The sequence below is a fragment of the Botryllus schlosseri genome, chromosome 7 (genome assembly GCF_051294905.1).
Source record: "Botryllus schlosseri isolate E-star chromosome 7, Bs_hap1, whole genome shotgun sequence".
NCBI classification, from domain to species: domain Eukaryota; kingdom Metazoa; phylum Chordata; class Ascidiacea; order Stolidobranchia; family Styelidae; genus Botryllus; species Botryllus schlosseri.
This window is the reverse complement of record NC_137242.1, coordinates 22172193-22192457: the sequence shown is the minus strand read 5'-3', so window position 1 is coordinate 22192457 and position 20265 is coordinate 22172193. Positions and strand designations below refer to the sequence as shown.

Below are 20265 nucleotides of genomic sequence, written 5' to 3'. Positions count from 1 at the left end.
AGCGAAGTCGCATGTTGGACGACACGTTATCTCTAAATTACGAATAGCCTATAGTTAGACTCAATTCTGCAAATTACGCGTAGGGCTATGGATAATTTCCAGGAGGAGGCTCCGATACTAAATGCAAGAAATCGAGTGATATGAAATCATGGGAAGTGCCAAGAAAAATTTCAAGTCAAATAAATCTGCTACGAAATATTCTATTTTATGGTCATTGGTCATATATACGAAGATCTGCGATAATGTGGCTGGTCCCTGGTTACGCCAAAGCGTCGGAACTGATGTCATCATCATCAAATATTGGTTGACCTTGCAATTTTACCTGATGTTATAACTAATTTCGATCATTACCTCGCGCGCAACACGAAACCTTGTCGCCGGTGACATTTGGCCCGCAGACCACGGGTTTGCCGTCCCTGGTGTAATATGTTGTTTGTATACTAGTAGTCCTGAGCTGTAGACAGGTATTGTCTGACTCGTCGATACCGACGTAATATTCAAAATATATAGTAGTATAGTACACATACGCATTCTTTTAATCACTACATTTGCTGATCGAGAATCATAGGAAAAAACCTAGGAAACTCCTTTCAAATGTACGAGGCCGGGAAGTATCTCGATTCAGCAATCCTACGCGATACCGCTGGTATGCGAGTTATCGCTCACTGCTCATTGTGCTCGGCTATCGAAATGGCGCTTACATACGTGGAAATGAATGCAGGAAGCGGCAACGGCGGTGGGATGTATTTGAGATTAGGTAAATCATCAAGCGTGGCGAGATATGCTGTAGAAGACTGAACTATATTATCAAATCGTGAGTGTTTAGCGCCGACCGTACATTAATCGTCATATCATGACTCAAAACTGTTGGGCAAATATACAGGGAGAATATGGAAAGTTTACATTCCAATAAATTTCTGGCCAGCGGGTAGATGTCCCATTGCTCAAGCTTTGATATCGTCAGGAGCGTGGCTAATAGGCAGAAGTTCTGGGCTAGGAACGTTCGTTAGATATAGTCGTCGACATAATATAATGCAGACAGCAGTTTTATAACATGAGCGGCGTTGTGTTTCTAAAGCAATTTTGTTCAGTATGCATGTTCATTACTTTTATAGTGCTATAGAAAATAGACGTTGTTCATCAATTTTGTGTAGAAAGGTGTATAATGTATATATCATCTCCATTTGAAGGCGTTATATTACTGTATAAGTATAGCTGCTTGGCTTCATAACGGTTGGATAAATCAATTGATTGCTTGACGTTGATCCATTTCGGCTATAGTGGGAAGAGCCAGGTCATTAAGAGCTGTATGTTATTATGACCGAGATTTGGCATACCATACGTAGTACGTATCATACTGCTGTGGAAGAGCGTGGAGGTGAGAGCAATCGTTTAGTGGTTTATTTGATGTGACCATGAGTGCGGTCAATATAACCAACCATATATAAATAATTACATATTGTGTATTGCTTTCACGAGAGGATTGCGGACATGACACCTGAATGCTTACGAATGCTATAAACGGTATCTGATAATTGTAACGGATGCAAGTTTACAATTAAAGGAAGGGCACCATATATATGGGCCACGCTCAGTACAGCTGTCGACACGGGGTTGCTCAGTTCCTACTCACACCAGCATTGTCACTTTCGCGACAATAGCCTATTCGTGACGGGATAGATTTTACTTGTATCGTACATTCACCTCTCAACACTTGGATATCTCTATTTGGGTAGATATTTCGCAATATCCGATTTGAGACACTGACAATGTTCCGGTCATTGGGCAATAACTGCAGCGCTTAACTTTTACTAACCCTGGGAACACTTACGCTAATCTGCAAGTCGACGCAAATCCCAAATTTTCACCGAGTCAACAAAAATCGACCTCGATATAAAACCAAGTACACGTGCAATACATTACTATAGACTACTGGTGCACAAAATGAACTGTGCGTGAACCATGTTAAAGGAACAAAACCATTAATATAGGATGATTTTCACACAAAAGGAAAACACTATAATGCATATTTATTGGAAAACAGTGTGACTTCTGCTGTACACTTTCGGATACCAGTTTGGAAACGCGAGGCTTCGTCTTTAAAGTGTCATCGTATTGTTTAGGTTTGCATTTAAAACAAACTATTTTAAAACAAGGCCCTTGTTTAAAACATGTATTTTACTGCTTTTTTAGCACTGGCGTCACGGATATTCAATTATGACGTCACAGTGGATTGCATTGACAATTGGAAATATACAATAAATATGGCTCCTTCGACGAAAAGGGCTTTCCGATCACTGTCATAAACAGACCGAAAATGTCTACATCGTTACACTGCATTTTTGACGGTCGGCGGTCATCATCATTAGAACACCCATTCCGTTCCAATGATCTATATCTACGAGCAAAACTGTTGGACCGACGACGATTTCGTATCGTATACGTTGACTATATTGGGTGCAAATCGTCTGTAGGTTCATACTACATGGTTTTTGGACGTATTTACACAATTATGGCATACTTACACAACGTTTGAAAAAACGCATTTTTTTACATAAAGGCATTTGTTTAAAACATGTTTTAAACAAGGTGTTTTAAAACGCCGTTTGTTTCAAATGCCACCAGTACTGTTCGTTCGGAACGCAACATCGTGATTGCAATTGCTCAATTGCGGATAGGCTTATTTTTACGACAACCCAACTGCTCACTGCAACACGCAAAGACGTTCTTCCTGCACGTCAACAAAGTAATGTAGTTTATGAATATAGGTGTCACTGTGATTGTGGCTCCGTAGGAAAACGCAGCAACGTTTGCAGAACTGCATAAAACAGCACGTCCCTAGACTTATTAGAACACGCGCATCACGCTCTGTGGAAGGCTCACCCTTGTCCTTGACCCATCCCCTGAAACTTGATTCAGAACAGAACAAGGTCATAAATTCTGTCATTGGCAAACATTTGTTGGATAATCCTACTCGACAAATTAGCGGGACGATAGATTTCTTGCTGTCGGGAGAGACCGTTCACACTTTCATTTGTATTCCTTCGAATCGAATTATATCAAAATACGCCAACCAAGTCTGTGCCCACATAAAGAGTTCGTGTACCATCAAAAAATAGTACATTGAGCTTAAGCGCTCTCATCGCTGGTGACGTCATCTTTTGTGATACGATTGTTGACATACAATGTTCTTTCCAATTCTCTACTAGATGCCAGAGATGAGCATGGATTAGGATTAGGTTTTGAAAAAACAGGATTTGTGAAATTTTGTCGGATTTGGATTGGATTTGGATTAGACATTTTTTTCAGAACGGATTAGGATTTGGATTGGATTTACCTATTTTCTGGGAGATTGAAATGTCGTGTGGCGAATGGCGACAAACTTCATTCAGATCAGTTATTAATGTACTTATGATTAGTGATTACTAAGTTATCTTGAATCAAGTGAATCGTTGGTTGTGAAAGAAAATTTTCGAATCCCTTCATTGCATAACTTGGTATTGTTTCTGAATTTCCAGCTGGTATCAGATTAGGATTGGACATGGACTTGAATATGAAAAAGTCATGGATTAGGATGTGGATATGGATTTGAAGGTTCGGATTTGGATTGGATTAGGACATAGAAATTTCAAATCCGCTCATCTCTGCTAGTTGCTGACGATTATCCCTGACGGGTTCATTTCAATATCAATATATATTATGCAATTGTATATTGAAGCACTGTACTGGCATTTCACAAGGACATGGTTTCGATTTCGAACGTAACCTCCTTCTGGTACGTCATTGCACACGGCGTGCCGCCGCAGCAGTCACAACTCGTCTACTAATCGGGCCTAATTGCCTACTACCAATGACGCCGATAACCAGCGGGTCATCACAAATCATGTGTATGAGCTGAGTGTGTTGAATTGACCTTCAGGGAATCTCTGGGTTTCCAGGGAACACCGAATAAGAACAGCTGCTCAAGTGTAATGTTTAATTAATCAAGACATCATCTATCGATCTATATTTCGTCATAAATAGCGCAAGTTTTTGTTGCATTAAAATCGCGAAAAAGTGGCACTTAATTTTAACGGAAGTTGGAGTAAAAAGTTACATTTGTAATTTTTATTGAAATATTAGGGTATGAGATACTCGAAAGGTTCCGTTGTGTAACCTACCTCCTACAGAGCTGTCAAATTTATTTTCACTTTGCCATTTCACGGACGAACTGCCGAAACCACCAAAAATGACATTTATATCCGGCATACAGCAAGAAAATTACGCAATGCGGGATTAATATACATCAAGAAACGCCAAACAGCATAGCGATAGCCCCCTAAACCAAGTCAAATAACATATGCCAAACTCCCTAGGTCTGCAAACTTAACCCAAGGCATTGCGGAAAAACTCACTCTCGGCGACTTTAACAAAATCAATAACCTGAATAAAGTGACCAAGTGAAAATGTAGTTTTCGGAGGTCTCGCCTTGGCGTTTGTGAAATGGGAAACTACCTCAAAAATTTAAACGACTGAATTAATAAAGCGATCTATTTATACTTATTGTTCGGCCACGGTCGTGCTTAGCTGGGGGAGTTGAACTTCTTGCTTGCCAGCAATTGTGTCATATATAGCAATGAGATGCAGCTAACCCATCATATACCTCTTTGTTATGCAAATCAAAGAGAATAGAACCATACTAGAAATAGTTTACAGCATGTTTTTAAATCAGTCTTTCACATTATTACGCAATATTTGATAAAAGTTGCAGTAAAACTTGACATGAAAAATAGAGAAAAGTTGCAAAAAGTTGCGCTATAAGATCCCTCCAAACACCTTAAAACATCATAGTACATGAATTCTGAGTATCTAGGAAGCTGTAAAAAAAGTTACAAAAGCTGCGAAAACTTGCACTCATAAATGACCGTCGCTATTTTCCCGCGCATTTTATAGACTCTATCACTTTATCAAAGGTTACCGGTCCCACTAGGCATCTCAAGCTCAAGCAATATTATCCAATATATAAGCAAGTAATTTTTTCAGATCCGCGCACTGCTGATTGGCTGTTGGTTCACAGTCCGTGGGGGCCGATACTCACCGTCGTTGTATACAATGTGATATGTTGGAACGCGAGAGAGATTACGCGCGCACTGCACCCTTTAAAATTGAGATCAATCATAGTTTTGTACAACTTCTTTATGGTGCTAGCTTCCTTGTATATGACGTATGAGGTATGTTATCCATACACTGAAATTTTGCATACCATTAACCGTTCCCTTTCATTGTTCAGTTTTTCTTCTCGGCTTATTATGCAAGATATAGTTTGACGTGTCAACCAGTCGACTACGACAGCAATCCGTTGGCCCTGCGGGTATGTATTCGATCAAGATTGGATAAATGCATACGTCTGGACACTACTAATGTTCTAAGCCAGTTGCGCTCAACCGTTATAGAAACGCCTCTTAACGATATTTGTAAAATCAGCAACCTCTTGTAGTCATATCGAATACATCAACGTACATCAACATTGAACTTTTATCGATGGTATTAAAAGGAACAATGCCGTAGTAAATTCAGGGTGATTGTATTTCTCTTATACATGATCAGAAATCGGAATTCATTTCGTTATTGTTCTTATAACATTTTCACTACGTTTGCGGAACATGAATGAAGAAATCTCACACCACTCGTAATTATTTTGAAAATAGTTCCTGGCAAACAATCAAGTTTCATTCTGTCGGCCGAGTTTAACAACTTTTAAAGATTTACTTACTGAAGCTACTCGCTCAAGTGTCCACTCCACTATTAGCGTATGCAAGAGTGGTTTTTTCAAATTAAAATAGTATATTTAAATATTTCGAAGGTTTTAAAGTAAATAAAGTTGGGAACCCCTCGTTTTAAAACGACCATGTAGTCGACACACCATGAATAGCAAAAATAGACAGTGGATAAATCGCGTCCACATATTCTTCGGCCGTCCTGGCCATGTCTGTATTCGTCCGAAGGCAATGAAGCCTATTCAGTAAAAGCTTATATTTTCATAGTTTCACAAAACCGTTGGAGTCTCAGAGTTTCACACAATCATTGCGCATGATTTTAGATAAATATTTCCCTATTTTTTAGATGGCTCGGGTGTGTTGGTGCTACTACTTTTCAAAATACGTGGAATTATTGGAAACGTTGTTCTTCGCTCTAAGGAAGAAATTTAATCAAATATCAGTGTTGCACGTCTACCACCATTCTTCGATGATACTACTCTGGTGGTCAGGCGTGAAATATGTCGCGGGTGGACAGAGTAAGTGGAATCAGTTGTAGGAAGTCAACTTTCTGGACAGCGAGTGGTTATTTATATAGTAAAGCCTATCAAGCCGCCCAATAGAATATTAATACAATTGGGACGTATATATATATATATATAGATAGAGTGTCTTTATTTTTCATCCAACCAAAATACATAACAAACGGCAATGTTGGTGGTACAAAAAATAGACATGCACAGACCGTGAAGGTGATCTAGTCCGATCACACCAGCATCAAACAGGTACACTTGACTCTAAACAATCTGACTGTAAAATGTTTAGTTAAAAAAGAAAAATAGAAAAAAAGATGAAGCGATGGTAGCAAATGATCAGTGAAGCAATGTCTGGGCGAGGTAGGGCATAATGTTTAAGCGAAACCAATGCTGTAGTAAATTGAAATCCACTGAAAGTTCAAGAAAAATTCGAATTTGATTCTTTAATAATCTTCTTGTTGCGAATGGACCCAACCAGACTTGTACAAACCACCAATCTAGGTATTTGACGGTCAACGAACTACTGTCTTTATTTTGAGTAGTTCTTGCTACGCATTTAAAAAATAGTTTCTCAACAAATGGAAACACATGACGTCGTTTGGCGTGAATCGTGCTACCGGTGTTCCGCTGTGTGATTTTCTTGCAACCGTTTCTAGTTCGGGGTCATCACTAATAACAGTGGTGGGGGTGGTGCCAGCGGTGGGTTTTTGAGGTCGAAATCCAGCCCATTTCAGACAGGAAACCCCGCCCTTTTGAAATGGTGATTCAGCCACTAATACTTATTACGTTTCCGATCAAATGAATATGTATGAGTTTCTGCGTAATCGAATCTTGTTATAGTCGATGATTTTAAAATGTCGTTAGTTCTAGTTCTGAGTTTTGAGAAGTGTGCAGTTCTAGTTCTAGTTGCAGTTGTGCATTTCGAAAATCCAGTAGACTGTACAAGTTTAGATACAACTGGCGGGATAGATGCCCAATCTGTTTATTTCTGTTCCAGCGTTTCTATTCGGATTGATCAACTCAATTGTTCATGCGATCATGTACACGTACTACGGATTGAGTGCAGTCGGACCGCACATGCAAAAGTATCTTTGGTGGAAAAAGTATATAACGATTATTCAACTGGTACGTGAAAGATACGATATAGATCAGGGGTGGCAAACCTACGGCCGTAGAAGGAAATTTGTGCGGCCGTGGACACGTATAATTAAATTAGTATGTGTTGGGGGCCGTTGACATGCAATTTGAATTTTCGAATTGACTCCCGATTACTCGGAAGGTTTTATTAAATCCCGATTCAATGTGACTCCATTTTTCGATTTTAATATAGTGGCGCTCTTTGCAACCAGAGCCACACAGTTCAGATGCCAACACCAGAGGAAAATGATGCGCCTCATATAGTAATACCAACTCGGAATCGTGTTGCTTCTCCTTATACCGACCATCCTGATGGGAGATAAAGAAATAACAGCATGCAACAAAGTGATTTAAAACAATTGGCCCTCCTGAAGATGCATCATAATGTATAACTTGCCCTAAATTTTCGAAAATACCCCTTCCATGAAGTCTACCGCCGAATCTGATCACATGGGCCGAGAAAGGAAAAATATTTGATAGTAATATGTAAAACTACTAATATTAATGACGAAATTCAGTGATAAATCTGAAATCAATTTCGCGCCTGGCGCGATTATGTACGATCCCTTAACATTACCAGTGACCGTTTGCGATTTCGGTGTTTGCATCTTAAAATAGATTAGTTTCCGGAGTTCATCGGAAATGGACATAGACACTTCAACATGGGTATCTGGTGTCCAGCTCGTTCATTACGACTATGCCCTGGAATGCGGCCGTAGGCTACATGAGTAGTCGAAATGCGGCCGTGAATGGCAAAAAAGTTTGCCACCCCTGCACTAGTTGTGATTCACCATAGTTCAAATGCTTTGCTCTTTGTATCCCAATGATGATAACGCAAAATCCCGTCGTGAAATTGCGAAACTACAACGTGAACAAATTTAGAAGAGACTCGGATTTCTGAGTGTCACCTATCCATAGATAATATGGCAATTACGAGAATGGTGAATATATGAAGAATTCGGCGATATCGATTTAAAGCTAGTTAATGGGTAGCCGAGAACAAATATAACTTATTTTAGAGGTTTCATACATTCGATCACTGCGCTAAGATAATGTAAATACGCGACAGGCAACAAATCCAATCCTAGCCCCATCTGAAATCTCGAAATTTGATATTTCAATCGCTGACGATCAATTTCGTAGCATTTCCGTTTGGTAATAATCCGCATCTCATTTTTCTTTCCGCACAGTGAGCCATTGATTATTGACGTGATCATCTGAATGGGTTGGTAGACTTTCTTATCGTCCGACTTAATACTTCGCATTGGTTAACTTAACTCGCCCACAATTGCCCACGTAATGAATTGATCTTCATGGATACGTTACACACAGAGGTGGTCACTCGTCAATAACAAAGTAATATTACTTATTCTCAATACTCGAGTAGGCCTATTTGTACTGCTTAGTTATTATCATGACAACTGGACGAAAGAGTCCCTGTATCATAGTAACTCAGTGGTTCACAAAGTGTGCGCCGGCGTCCCCCCTTTTGGGCGTTTGCGACATGTAAGAGGGCGCTGAGAGTAAACGTGGGCGCTATGGAATATGGGAAAATCTGGTCGTTCCTAGCTCTCTCTGTGCACCAAAGTCAGATTTATTAATATTTGGTCACATCGTTCGCGGTCGTACAAGGTGCATTAATCGAAAATCGTCTCCAACGCTCTCCGCAAATGTTCATTGTTGTAAAACATTTCGTTTACAACTAAACAAAGAATGGATCAAACCAAGAATAGGCTAATTATTCTGTGGCACATATTGAACGAAAATTATGTACAAACATTTAACCGCACGAAAAACGACAACGATGACACTTTAAGCGCAGATCACATCAAAACGAAGTACGGTTATTTGGAAGAGAAATTGTCTGGCACGAATGTTTTCACTGATTGGGTCTGTCCCAGAAATTTGAACAAAATGTGATTCATATATAACGTACATGACGTATATCAGGATGCCAATAAATTGGATCAACACAAAAAGTCTACACAACCACGTAGTGACAGTAGAAGGAACCAAACAACTTGTTTGGTGTAGGAGGGGGTTAGGAGCCGTTTGACACCTGATGTGCAACCCAAGGGAGCGTTGTGTTGAAAAAGAAGTTTGGGAAACACTGCAGTAACTGAATACATTTTGATAATTGCGCGTAGTTGTAGAGTTATGGTCATTTGGCTTAATAGTCGCGAAGATGCACCAGGCAATTTGGAAAGTGCCCACCCCCGATTACCTGCGCTAAAAGTATGCGATACATCGACCGAATCTACTTGTGTTCTTTACAGATCTTCATGTCTACTCCCAATTTAAATCATTTTGACCTGTCCTTGAAATCAGTATTTCTTCTTGTAGGCTACTTCAGTATAAATTTATACAGTTGCTTATTAGGGTTACCATATATTGGAAATGTGAAAGGAGGACACCTTTTCAAAATTTTAACACTTCTAATACCGGAGGAAAATCCTGAAAAATGGTAGATTTTCCCCACTTCGTGGTCGGTTGAATAAAAAAAGGGTCGACCGGCTAAAGTCCCGAAATGCAATTTTTCTTTCACATTATCCTTTGGTTGACTAAATAAAGGTCAGCTTTCCGGCTCAGCTCCCGGAATAGCCGCCGGAACTGATTTACTGTATCTCAGTCGGATTTGGCCCTATATTTAACCAATATTCGCAAAAAAGAGGACAAAAGCTCAAAAAAGAGGACATTTGGGCGTCCTCCGAGGACACTTGCAAAAAAAGGACAAATCCTCTTAAAAGAAGACGTATGGTAACGCTATTAAAGTTCTACCTGAGTATGAACGCTGCTTTGATCACCTCTGCAAATATCTCATTTAGGCCTTTCCGTTAGATATTTGTGCTTTGAATTGTGTGTAACGCACGCGAAATGTCTCCGGAAAAGCAGCAACGCAATATGTCGATCGTTCCTACGCAACGCACAGCTGGTGAACGACATCCCGTTCTACGCCTGACAACCGGAAAGTTAATATTTGACGAAGGATTACTGATTGAGTTCAATCGCGGACATCGGCATCAATTTCCTTCGCTAATTTGTAATTCTTGATACGGCATTATACTGCCTTCATCATCCTGTTTGTACTTAGTGCAACGAATACACATTTCGGCATGAATCCGCTCACAATTATCAAAATAGATTATGTGTTGCAGTGTTTTGACGCTAACAAAATCAACCGCAGACCCGTATTCAATATGAACTCAATGACATACTTAGAGTCGATATACAGGCTCTGCGTAAGCCGTAAATGGGCGACAAGAATTTCGCACGCCAAGAAGTAGATTGGTTATATGATTATTATGCGTCTTCGAATATATACACAGATCAAGGACAAAACTTCAAAAACTGGTACACCCATGAAACGAAGAAACCTGCGAATGGTCTACATATGGGCCTGCAACAGCGGATATAGCCATCAACAAATTCAACATCAGGAAATCTGCCGCGAAATAGTCTACTTTATGACACAATTTTAATGATTTACTATGAATGTGGGGTTAGCATCTGGCATGAACCTGTCCGCCACTCCTGGCTACGCCAATGCGTCGAAACTCTTCCCATGCTAATCATATTGTTGCTTGATCTTGCAAGATCACAATACATAGCGTGTGTGATTTTTTTCGATAATATAGCTTTTTTTTAATGAAATTACCACGCGAGTCACGCAAAACCAGCTCGCGGATAGCGGGCTGGCCTCCAGTGATGTACACGATATGTTCACTGTAGTAATACGATCACGGAATAATTCAACCACTTACCCCTTTCGAAGCCTGTAAAACGCAACATCACTTTAATAAATCAATGGATTCACCGCAATATGGCGATGATAAGTCTGAATTTTACAATGTAAACCATCGCTTGGTGGCGGTAACTAGGTACTAGCACTGACACATGTTGAAGTAGCCATAAATTAAATTGAATAAATTAAATCGCGCCCGAGGACCACTCGACTAATTCACGATATCATAATTGTATGCGCTATATTCGGGATCGAAGCAAGACTATTATAACAACCATTGGGTACGCGCTCATACCATCTGGCTCGAGCCCGATGTATACATCCCGAATGACACCACCAACAATGCAAACATCTACGATACAAATGAAATGCAGGTTGCAAAAATATTTTACTTTGTTAACAATTTTTATTTATATTGACATGTCACACAGTCTTTTCCAACGATGCCAATTGATAATCCTGAGTATTAAAGGCAATGGAAATACCACCATCTGATTGAGCAAAAATGTGGGAATACTTTGAGAAGCTTTAATCTAATTAATCTAACAATTATGTCGTGTTATTTCGTGCCACCTTATAATTATGGGTTATAAGTAATGTAAGAATCAATCCAGTTTAGTGTCAACACGTTCAATGTAGTTACCATGGTTGTGTGGGTGTACCATTGGTTTATAAATAGTTATTCGGATAAGATCTCGCTATTCTTCGCCTAATACCACCTCTTTGTATCATTTTTCAGAGTCAGTTCTTCATTCTAGGCGTCTTCAGTGTGAACAACCTGAGAGTTCAATGTGACTTCCCGACCTGGCTGAACAAATTCCTTTTCTTATATGCCGTAACTCTGGCCGTGCTATTTTTGAATTTCTACTTCAAAACGTACAGTCGAAGACGCCATATCACAGAAGCTAAAGACAAAAGACCGGTCGTCAATGGAAACGGGATTTCCGCGAGTGAACAATATAGCAAAAGTTCCAATCACAGAAAACTACTCTGAATCATACGCGCACACGTCGTATGGGTATGAGTCACGTTCAGCTCAAGCTAGCGTTTCCGTGACTGGAAGCTTACATCAGTGGTTCTCAAACTATTTTTTGCTCATCTCTCCCTTTCAAGCTCGACATGTGTCTGCCCGGTAAATGCCAGTGTTCATTTGCAACAACGTATGTCAGCTCAAGTAGATTTTTCGTCTACTGCTTCGTATTGTGCTAAACCGTTTTGATGCAGAAATACTAGAGTGGTAACCTATACTTAATTCTGTCATAGAAAAAGTAGTTTTTGCATGCACTTCAATCATCTAGGCTTAGGTAGGCGATATGGTTCAAATCTCTCGCTATTTATACCAAATTTGACAAGGTGAAAATTCTATAAAGCCTGTCGATCTAACATTCATGTCAGCCGCTCGAAAAACTGAAACTACGAAAACGACAAGGGTGACAAGGGACGGAGTACTCCCACATTTTGGGAGTAATCAAGTTTGCCAAGTTATGTGTTTAGGCTAGCTCCACGCATATAATCAAGTTTCAACGATCAAATATTGGATTACCGTACTAATTCCATTCGCGCCCATCTCAGTGTAATTAATTGCGTTTCGAATCTATAGTTATTAGGAAATGTGGCTTATAATTTAATTAAAACATTTACGTGAATAAATCAAGTAAATCACCGATGTTCAGTAAGTGTCTTGACCTAACTAGAACCCCTAAGATTGGCTCAGGGAACACCGGTCAGGAACCACTGGCATAGAGAGAATGTATTCCTGGTCGCTGGCGCATAATATGAAGATTAGTTGATTAGTCAAACAACACTCCGACAACATTGCGGAAGTGACCTATACACCGACACGTTCAGTAGCTTGTTTAGTTTGCCACAGATTTACGTGATAGATCATGTAGGTATTCTAATATCGTATCGTTTTGCCGTAATGGTTGCCCGCAGAATCATATCATGCGCTTATGCGATGACTTGAGACAATGCAAGTATGGTTATGGGATAGTTGGCGTATAGTCATAGCAAGTATTAACATGACAATATTGCGGAGAACTCCGATTGGTTTTGAATCGTGATATATGAGCTTGCGAAATTCTATTCCATGTAAAGTTGTATTGCATAGTCTTCCGACTAGCTAGCGGGAAGGGAATCTTACATGTAGTAGTCTGCATAAAACATTGTTTTGATATGTATATACGGAGTCAAAACGTCAGTAACCTTTTATGGAACCCCTCAGACTTTGAGTAGCTCTATCAGTTGTGGTTCCCGATCCTGAAAAGCGAGTATCCTGGTTCGAGTTGTTCTAGTTTAAAAGAATTGGTTGCCGAACAACTTGAAAACAGCTGTCGTTCTCCGGTGTTCTGTTGTGCGATGTTCTTGCAGCCATTGCTCGACTAGAGCTATCACACCTATGGGCTATACTACACATACAGTGGCGTAGCCAAAAGGTGGATTTTGAGGGTCGAATTCCCTTCCATTTCTAACTTGAACTGATGCTAACGTGGCTAGCCGATTCGATTCCAGTAAAATAAAAATAATTAAAGTTGCTTTGGAATTTAATCTATAGTTAGTTGCGGTCGTTCGTTCTAAAGGCGAATTCACACATACCCGGTTCGCACGGTAAATTCGCGCGTACCGCACGTATCGCAAGACTCAATTCACACATTCACGACTCGCGATTATACGCGATCACTGTACGGTAGCCGTGCGACGACCAACCGGGCGTATATTCACACTGCCGCGGTCGATCAACCACGGTTGCAAGCGGTACACCCTGATTCCATTCCAGTTTGCTATGCCTCTTTTCAACATATTGAAATATGACAGACATATATAAAGCTCAGGTAGGGAGTACTCAGAGGTTTTGTCTACTTTTTCAATAGGTTGGGTTTTATATCACTTTCACGCAACAACATTACTAATCTACTTTTTGCACTTTGTAATATTTGCACCTATTCGTAGTGTCACAGGTCAGTTTGCGATAGTCACAAATATGCACCCTGCAATTTAAAAGTGACCACCTCTGTTAAAACTATTCGAGCTATCAACCAAATCTACTATTTAAAACTACTTGATCACCTTTCATTTCTTCATTTCCTACGCTTGAAGTAGTTTCCATGTGTCTCTGAAATTGCTAATTCTACTTGAAGGCGAGTACAACTTTACAGCAATACTAATGTATGAGTAGCAACGCTGAATATTTTGACCACCTTGGATAAATAGTCACCTATTCCTGATCATTCCGAGAAATCAAGTGTGCCTTACAATACAGAATTGAATTTTCAATCATGTTATACGAAGAAATGATGAACAATAAAATGAAATGGTTACACTTGAAAGCAACATCTGCAAATACAGAATGTATACATTTGAAGAAAGAAACAAGAATAATATGCAATACAACGGTGCCAATTAAATCGATGCAGTAATAATCATAATAGACAAAACATATGCATGAAATAACAGTGCTAGTTTTCAACTGGTTCTTGTGATCATAAACTTGGAAAAGTTTGCATAATGTCCTTCATTATTGCAGCAGCACACACAGCCTCTGTTGACTCACAACTGTGCCGCCATAAAGTTCGCAAAATGATCACGTAGCAGTGCTAGTTTACACATCAGCTGGTTTCACATCATTTGTCTCTCGCAGTGGTTTCTAAATCCCAATATTAAAACATTTGAAAGCTTATGTTACAGCAATGCCTTTGAAATTTAATATGCCATAAGGAATTTTACTTCATGCAAAGATACACCACAATTCACAATATCTGATGTTTTCACTTCAACCAATCATTGCTTCAACTTATTCTGCTGCAGTAATCAAACTATCAGAGTAGTGAACTTTTTCAATATCTGGCAGGTTGTCAACAGTGATACACAGATGAGTATGGTCAACAAAGAAGCTAAAAATTTATACTTTATCACGGCCTATTCTCTGCGTTGGATGCGAGAAACATTTTCTGCTAGTATGACGTCCTATCTTGTGCAAATGCAGCATTTCAACTAGGAGTAAATGAATATGTTTCCCCCTTTCCCGAAAATTGCTCCTCAAAGCGACCATCGAGTTTTCACTTGCCCCACTGAATGAAATTACAGCAGTAATACTAAAATGAAGATTAGAAATGAATGGAAATGGACATACCAGATGTTTGCAGTACATCAGCAATTGATGTTGATGTAGGCTGTTATCAACAACTGGCCTGATTTTTTACTAGTGGAAAGGATTATAGAGTACAATTTCTGTAAACAGATGTAGTAAGATTGAAAAGACACCATTATGTAGTAAAAATGCATGCATCAATATAATGTGAATCTGAACTCATTTTAGTTGATAAAATGAAATAGTGTTGCAGGAATAAATTACCAGCTTCTATCAACCAACTAGGTACCAGAGATGAGCATGGATTAGGATTAGGTTTTGAAAAAACAGGATTTGTGAAATTTTGTCGGATTTGGATTGGATTTGGATTAGACATTTTTTTCAGAACGGATTAGGATTTGGATGGGATTTACATATTTTCTGGGAGATTGAAATGTCGTGTGGCGAATGGCGACAAACTTTATTCAGATCAGTTATTAATGTACTTATGGTTACTAAGTTATCTTGAATCAAGTGGATCGTTGGTTGTGAAAGAAAATTTTCGAATCCCTCCATTGCATAAATTAGTATTTTTTCTGAAATTCCAGTTGCAATTGGATTAGGATTGGACATGGACTTGACTATGAAAAAGTTATGGATTAGGATTTGGATTTGGATTTGAAGGTTCGGATTTGGATTGGATTAGGACATAGAAATTTCAAATCCGCTCATCCCTGCTAGGTACTCATTTGATACATGATAATCACAACACAGGACATGGAATTCTAGGTTAAAATGTCAAATGCAAATAATTAACATCAACTACGTATATACAAGGATAACAAGGTTATGAAATAACTTGTAGCAGTCCTTCAATCAGACACACACATTGAACCAGAATAAGTGAATAGCAGGCAGCCCTGTGATCACAAGCAGTGATTTATCAGGTATGCAGAAAACAGACTGCTGTAGAAACATGTGCAACTGAGTCAGCCTAATCGCAATATCGTTGCCAGACGCAAAACACTCATCGCATAGTAAGATAGAATAACCACAACTGGCGAGCATACATAACAAAACGACTGGTTGCTACTGCAGAGTGTAGATTACTGCATGGCAGTACCATCATACCGGCATGCCGTCTGGTACGTATCTACACATCCTACCGGTAAACTCACCTTCTCATATCACATATTTCTTCGTACAACCAATATAGACCCTGTACACAACATAGAAGCACTCTCCTTCGATAATTATTCAATACATTCATCTCGACAAGCTGCTAAATCCATAGGAGCACACTTTCGACTGAGCTCACGGCAGCAACGATTGGTTCTCGAACTTTTTGTCTTCGCGGACCCCTATTAGACCATCACGAACCCTCGCGGACCCCCGCAAGTTTCAGTCGAAATTTATCTCGATTATCAAGTAACCGTCATCTGTCTTGTGGAAATATTACTCACAGGGTAGTGATAAATAGCAACAAGATTACTCTACGTGGAGATAATATCATAGTATGTATAAAGTTTCGGTATCAGTACGCAGTCGCGTCTCGGAAATCCGCTCCGTCGATTTGATATAAACGATTGCTGGAACCCATTTCCATAAAGATAGGTGGTGGGCAGGTGGCGGATGTAATATTCACGCGTAACGCCTCCGACGACACCTTTGTGTGTGATAGCAACATATATAGCACCAAAATTGACAAACAGATTTTTAATGAACGTTAAGCCCAGTCATTTCCATGTTTGTTTGTTTGTGGAATTCATGGTCATTTACACCAGGCCGATATTCTTCAATTTTGTTTCGTATCTGCTGACTTGTTGCACGACCCACTTGTAGGCTTTTTATAGACACCGCTTATGTGGATTGCACGGCGGGAAGGAGTCTAGATGAACCTCCAACACCTAGGTAGGAATTCTGGAGTCGTCCTCGGTCGGACTCCAACCCACAACCCATTGGTGTTGCAGCCGTGGATTTTACCACTACGCTATCTCGCAAAGTCCTTTCCATGTAGCAGCTCACCCTGAATTTATTCTGGAATAGTGGTATTGTATATTAACCCACAGATGAAAATGGAAAATAGAAATACGAAATTTCTATTTCAAACTACTGTTCACTAATTTGCTGACACTGACGATTTCAAATCCAAGATGATAAGCTTTCGAAGTCGCCCTGATTGACTTTACTACTGCAACTTGCTATTTTTTTCCACAAATTCCATCAAAACACCCATCAACCACAATATGCTTGTATCAGTAGGCTATTGGCACTTTGACAATTAATACACGTCTGGATATAGTAGGATGTTTCATCTCATGTTAGTCCTGAAGTTTAGCGGGTACGAAACGAAACTGCATCGTGATTTCCCTACAATTAAAAGTACAAATCAGGTTATAAATCAATTTTCAAATTTAGAGGCCTCGCGGATCTCCTGTTGAGAACCGCCGTTCTAGTTGTAATTGCGCATTTTCAGAAAACATGTATTTAGTAGGCTACAAGTCTGGTATCACCACGGTTGTAATGGCTCGAGTCACGATTTTCTGATGACTCGACTTTACCAGAGTCATTTTTTAAAAATACGGAAATGACTCGACTCGACTCGAGTCAATCTGTGTATTATTGACTCGACTTGGACTCGATTCCTTGCGCATGACTCGAACGAAGTCGTATGACTCGAAACTCAGATGGCCAAGACCGATATTCCATTGTAATTTCGAAGAATAGTAAAGTATCCACCCTATTGGGATTTCGTCTATTGGTATTGGTACTTGAAAATGCGACCGAAACTGCTAAAACTGAGGAAAATTTAGTATATAATAAATGCGAACCATTCGATATCACCAAACAAAGTTATAAAAAGTGGGTTTATCAATACTTTAACTGAAAACTGATCAGTCAAAATAATGACTTGGACTCGGACTCGAGTCGTATTACCATAATTTGGACTCGAACTTGACTCGGTGGTGAATTGAAAATGACTCGTCTTGACTCGAGTCGAAACTATAAAAGTGAGATTGACTAGTGACTCGGAGCCTTGTGACTAGGTTACAACCCTGGGTATCACTGGAAATGTTGGGGATTAAATCGTAAAGGCGACGAGATGGCGTAATGGTACAACATCCAGCTTCTTGATCAGTGTGCAGTGGGTTCAGTCCCCGGCCAGGTCAAACCAAACACCTGATCTCAAAGTCGATATCGGCGGCTTCTCCGCTAGCCATCAGGAACGCACAATGTACTGCGAGGAGATGAAAATGGGAGTGCTGAACCCATAACCTAACGGTCTATTCTCATCTCCATCGTCCAAGCAATTCGATCGCGCATACCAAAAGGAAAACTGTCTGAAAGGGATATAATTTACTACAACCGAAATGATTCGATTTGCTTACCCTATGGGCTTTAGACGTATTGCATTGACATTGTTATTCTACAGAACCTCGGAAACATCAGTCGCCTACTACCACGTGCTGCACTTTCGTGCTAATCAGTATTGCTTGACCGCATACAGATCAGATTGAGACGTTGCATCCCCTTAATTGGAAGTGGTAAGCCTGTGACTCGCTTGCTTTTACATGTCACCCGCAACGTATCTACGAAAATATTCAGCATAGTCAAATAAATCGCTTCGTACAGATTTGTCCATGGAATAAACTAAACCAATTGTTGATGACGTAGAACTTCCGCAAAACATGTGACACATTCAGCCACTGTCTGTATTTCTGACACAATCTCCCGACTGCCTGTTCTTGCAGTAAAACGCCATTTATCGTGTGCATGTAAATGATGTCAGTTTCAACGGGGGACTGTCATGGTATTAGCGCAATTTACGAGTGTTAGATCGTTCGGGATGTCGATTTTTACGAATTCGTCATGCCATCTGTACAAATTCCGACCCAGGTATGTTATTCGTATATTTAGCACCGTGGTTGCATAGCCTGATATGAAACGGTGTATAGTTGGCAGTGGCACTACGGCCGTGTTAGTGGCAGGGTCGTCAGATTACGCTAACTCCTAGAAGAGAAATGATAAATCCAAAGATATATATGAAAGGTAGGTCTTTGAGAGGGATAAAAAACTACTACTGTTTTGTGGAGTTCTTCCTCATGTCATTCCGCAGAACAGAGGTGGAAGTCGAGCCCAACTAAGGTTAATAGTTTTTCGAATATTTAACGATATACAACGATATACATATTTTGTAATGGTTTACGGACTCAAATAGTGCTGCAAGAACATTCGGGCTCGGACTTAGCAACCAGCACATTGCAATTCTGTTTATGCTCCATAACAGCGATAATTATGAAGAGGTTGAAATGGAAATTGCAAATTGCAACATGTTCAGTTAGGCAGGGGTGGGCAAACTACGGCCCGCAACACCATTCTGTGCGGCTCACGAGAGTCTAAAGAAACTTATTAAAAATATTGCTAAAATGCGTACTAAAAATCACATCAATGCAGGGACTTGAATAAACTTTTTCTTGGTATATTTCACCATGATAATACTAATGCAGTGGTACTCAAACTGGGAGCGCGCCCTCCTTGGGGGCACGAAAGCATCTGAATGGTGGCGCGAAGCTGAGCTCAACTGAAATTTTTTCGCGCCCCGCGCGACTTACATCCAATTCATAATTATGGCTCTGTATTTAGTCTGAATTTCATATTTCAAAATCTCTCATCCACAGTCATCACCTGCCATGCCATCAAACTATCCGTTAGGTTCGCGAGCGTCCTGCTGGTTGCATTTTGTGATATATGACGATACGGGGGTGCGAAATCTTTCACCATCATAAGGGTGGGGGCGTGTCTTAAAAAGTTTGAGAAGCACTGTTTTAAGGTACTTCCTATATTATTTGTTATGTTTAATTTCTGTCGCGACAGCCCGATCTCAAGGCCCATGCAGTTTGAAAGGTTTCAACTGTTAAACATCACAGAAATCCTAAATGAGATTGCCATAATTCAGATCACGAGTGTGATTTTAGATTGGCCACTCCAGTTTTAATTATTTAAATAATTACCTTATAAAAAAACGATTCACGCGTGTCTTAGGTAGAT

The 20265-nt window shown here is 39.8% G+C and overlaps 1 protein-coding gene across 1 annotated transcript; it reads left to right on the top strand.

Annotated features, from left to right (window-relative positions):
• Positions 1-889: 889 nt before the first annotated feature.
• Positions 890-12822, top strand: LOC145442762 (very long chain fatty acid elongase 4-like). The gene is made up of 6 exons (XM_080320749.1): positions 890-1378; positions 5023-5210; positions 5270-5350; positions 6103-6274; positions 7269-7396; positions 11890-12822. The coding sequence occupies exons 1-6, from the start codon at positions 1318-1320 to the stop codon at positions 12142-12144; spliced, it is 885 nt and encodes a 294-aa protein (XP_080176875.1). The 5' UTR covers positions 890-1317; the 3' UTR covers positions 12145-12822.
• The last annotated feature ends 7443 nt before the right edge of the window (positions 12823-20265 follow it).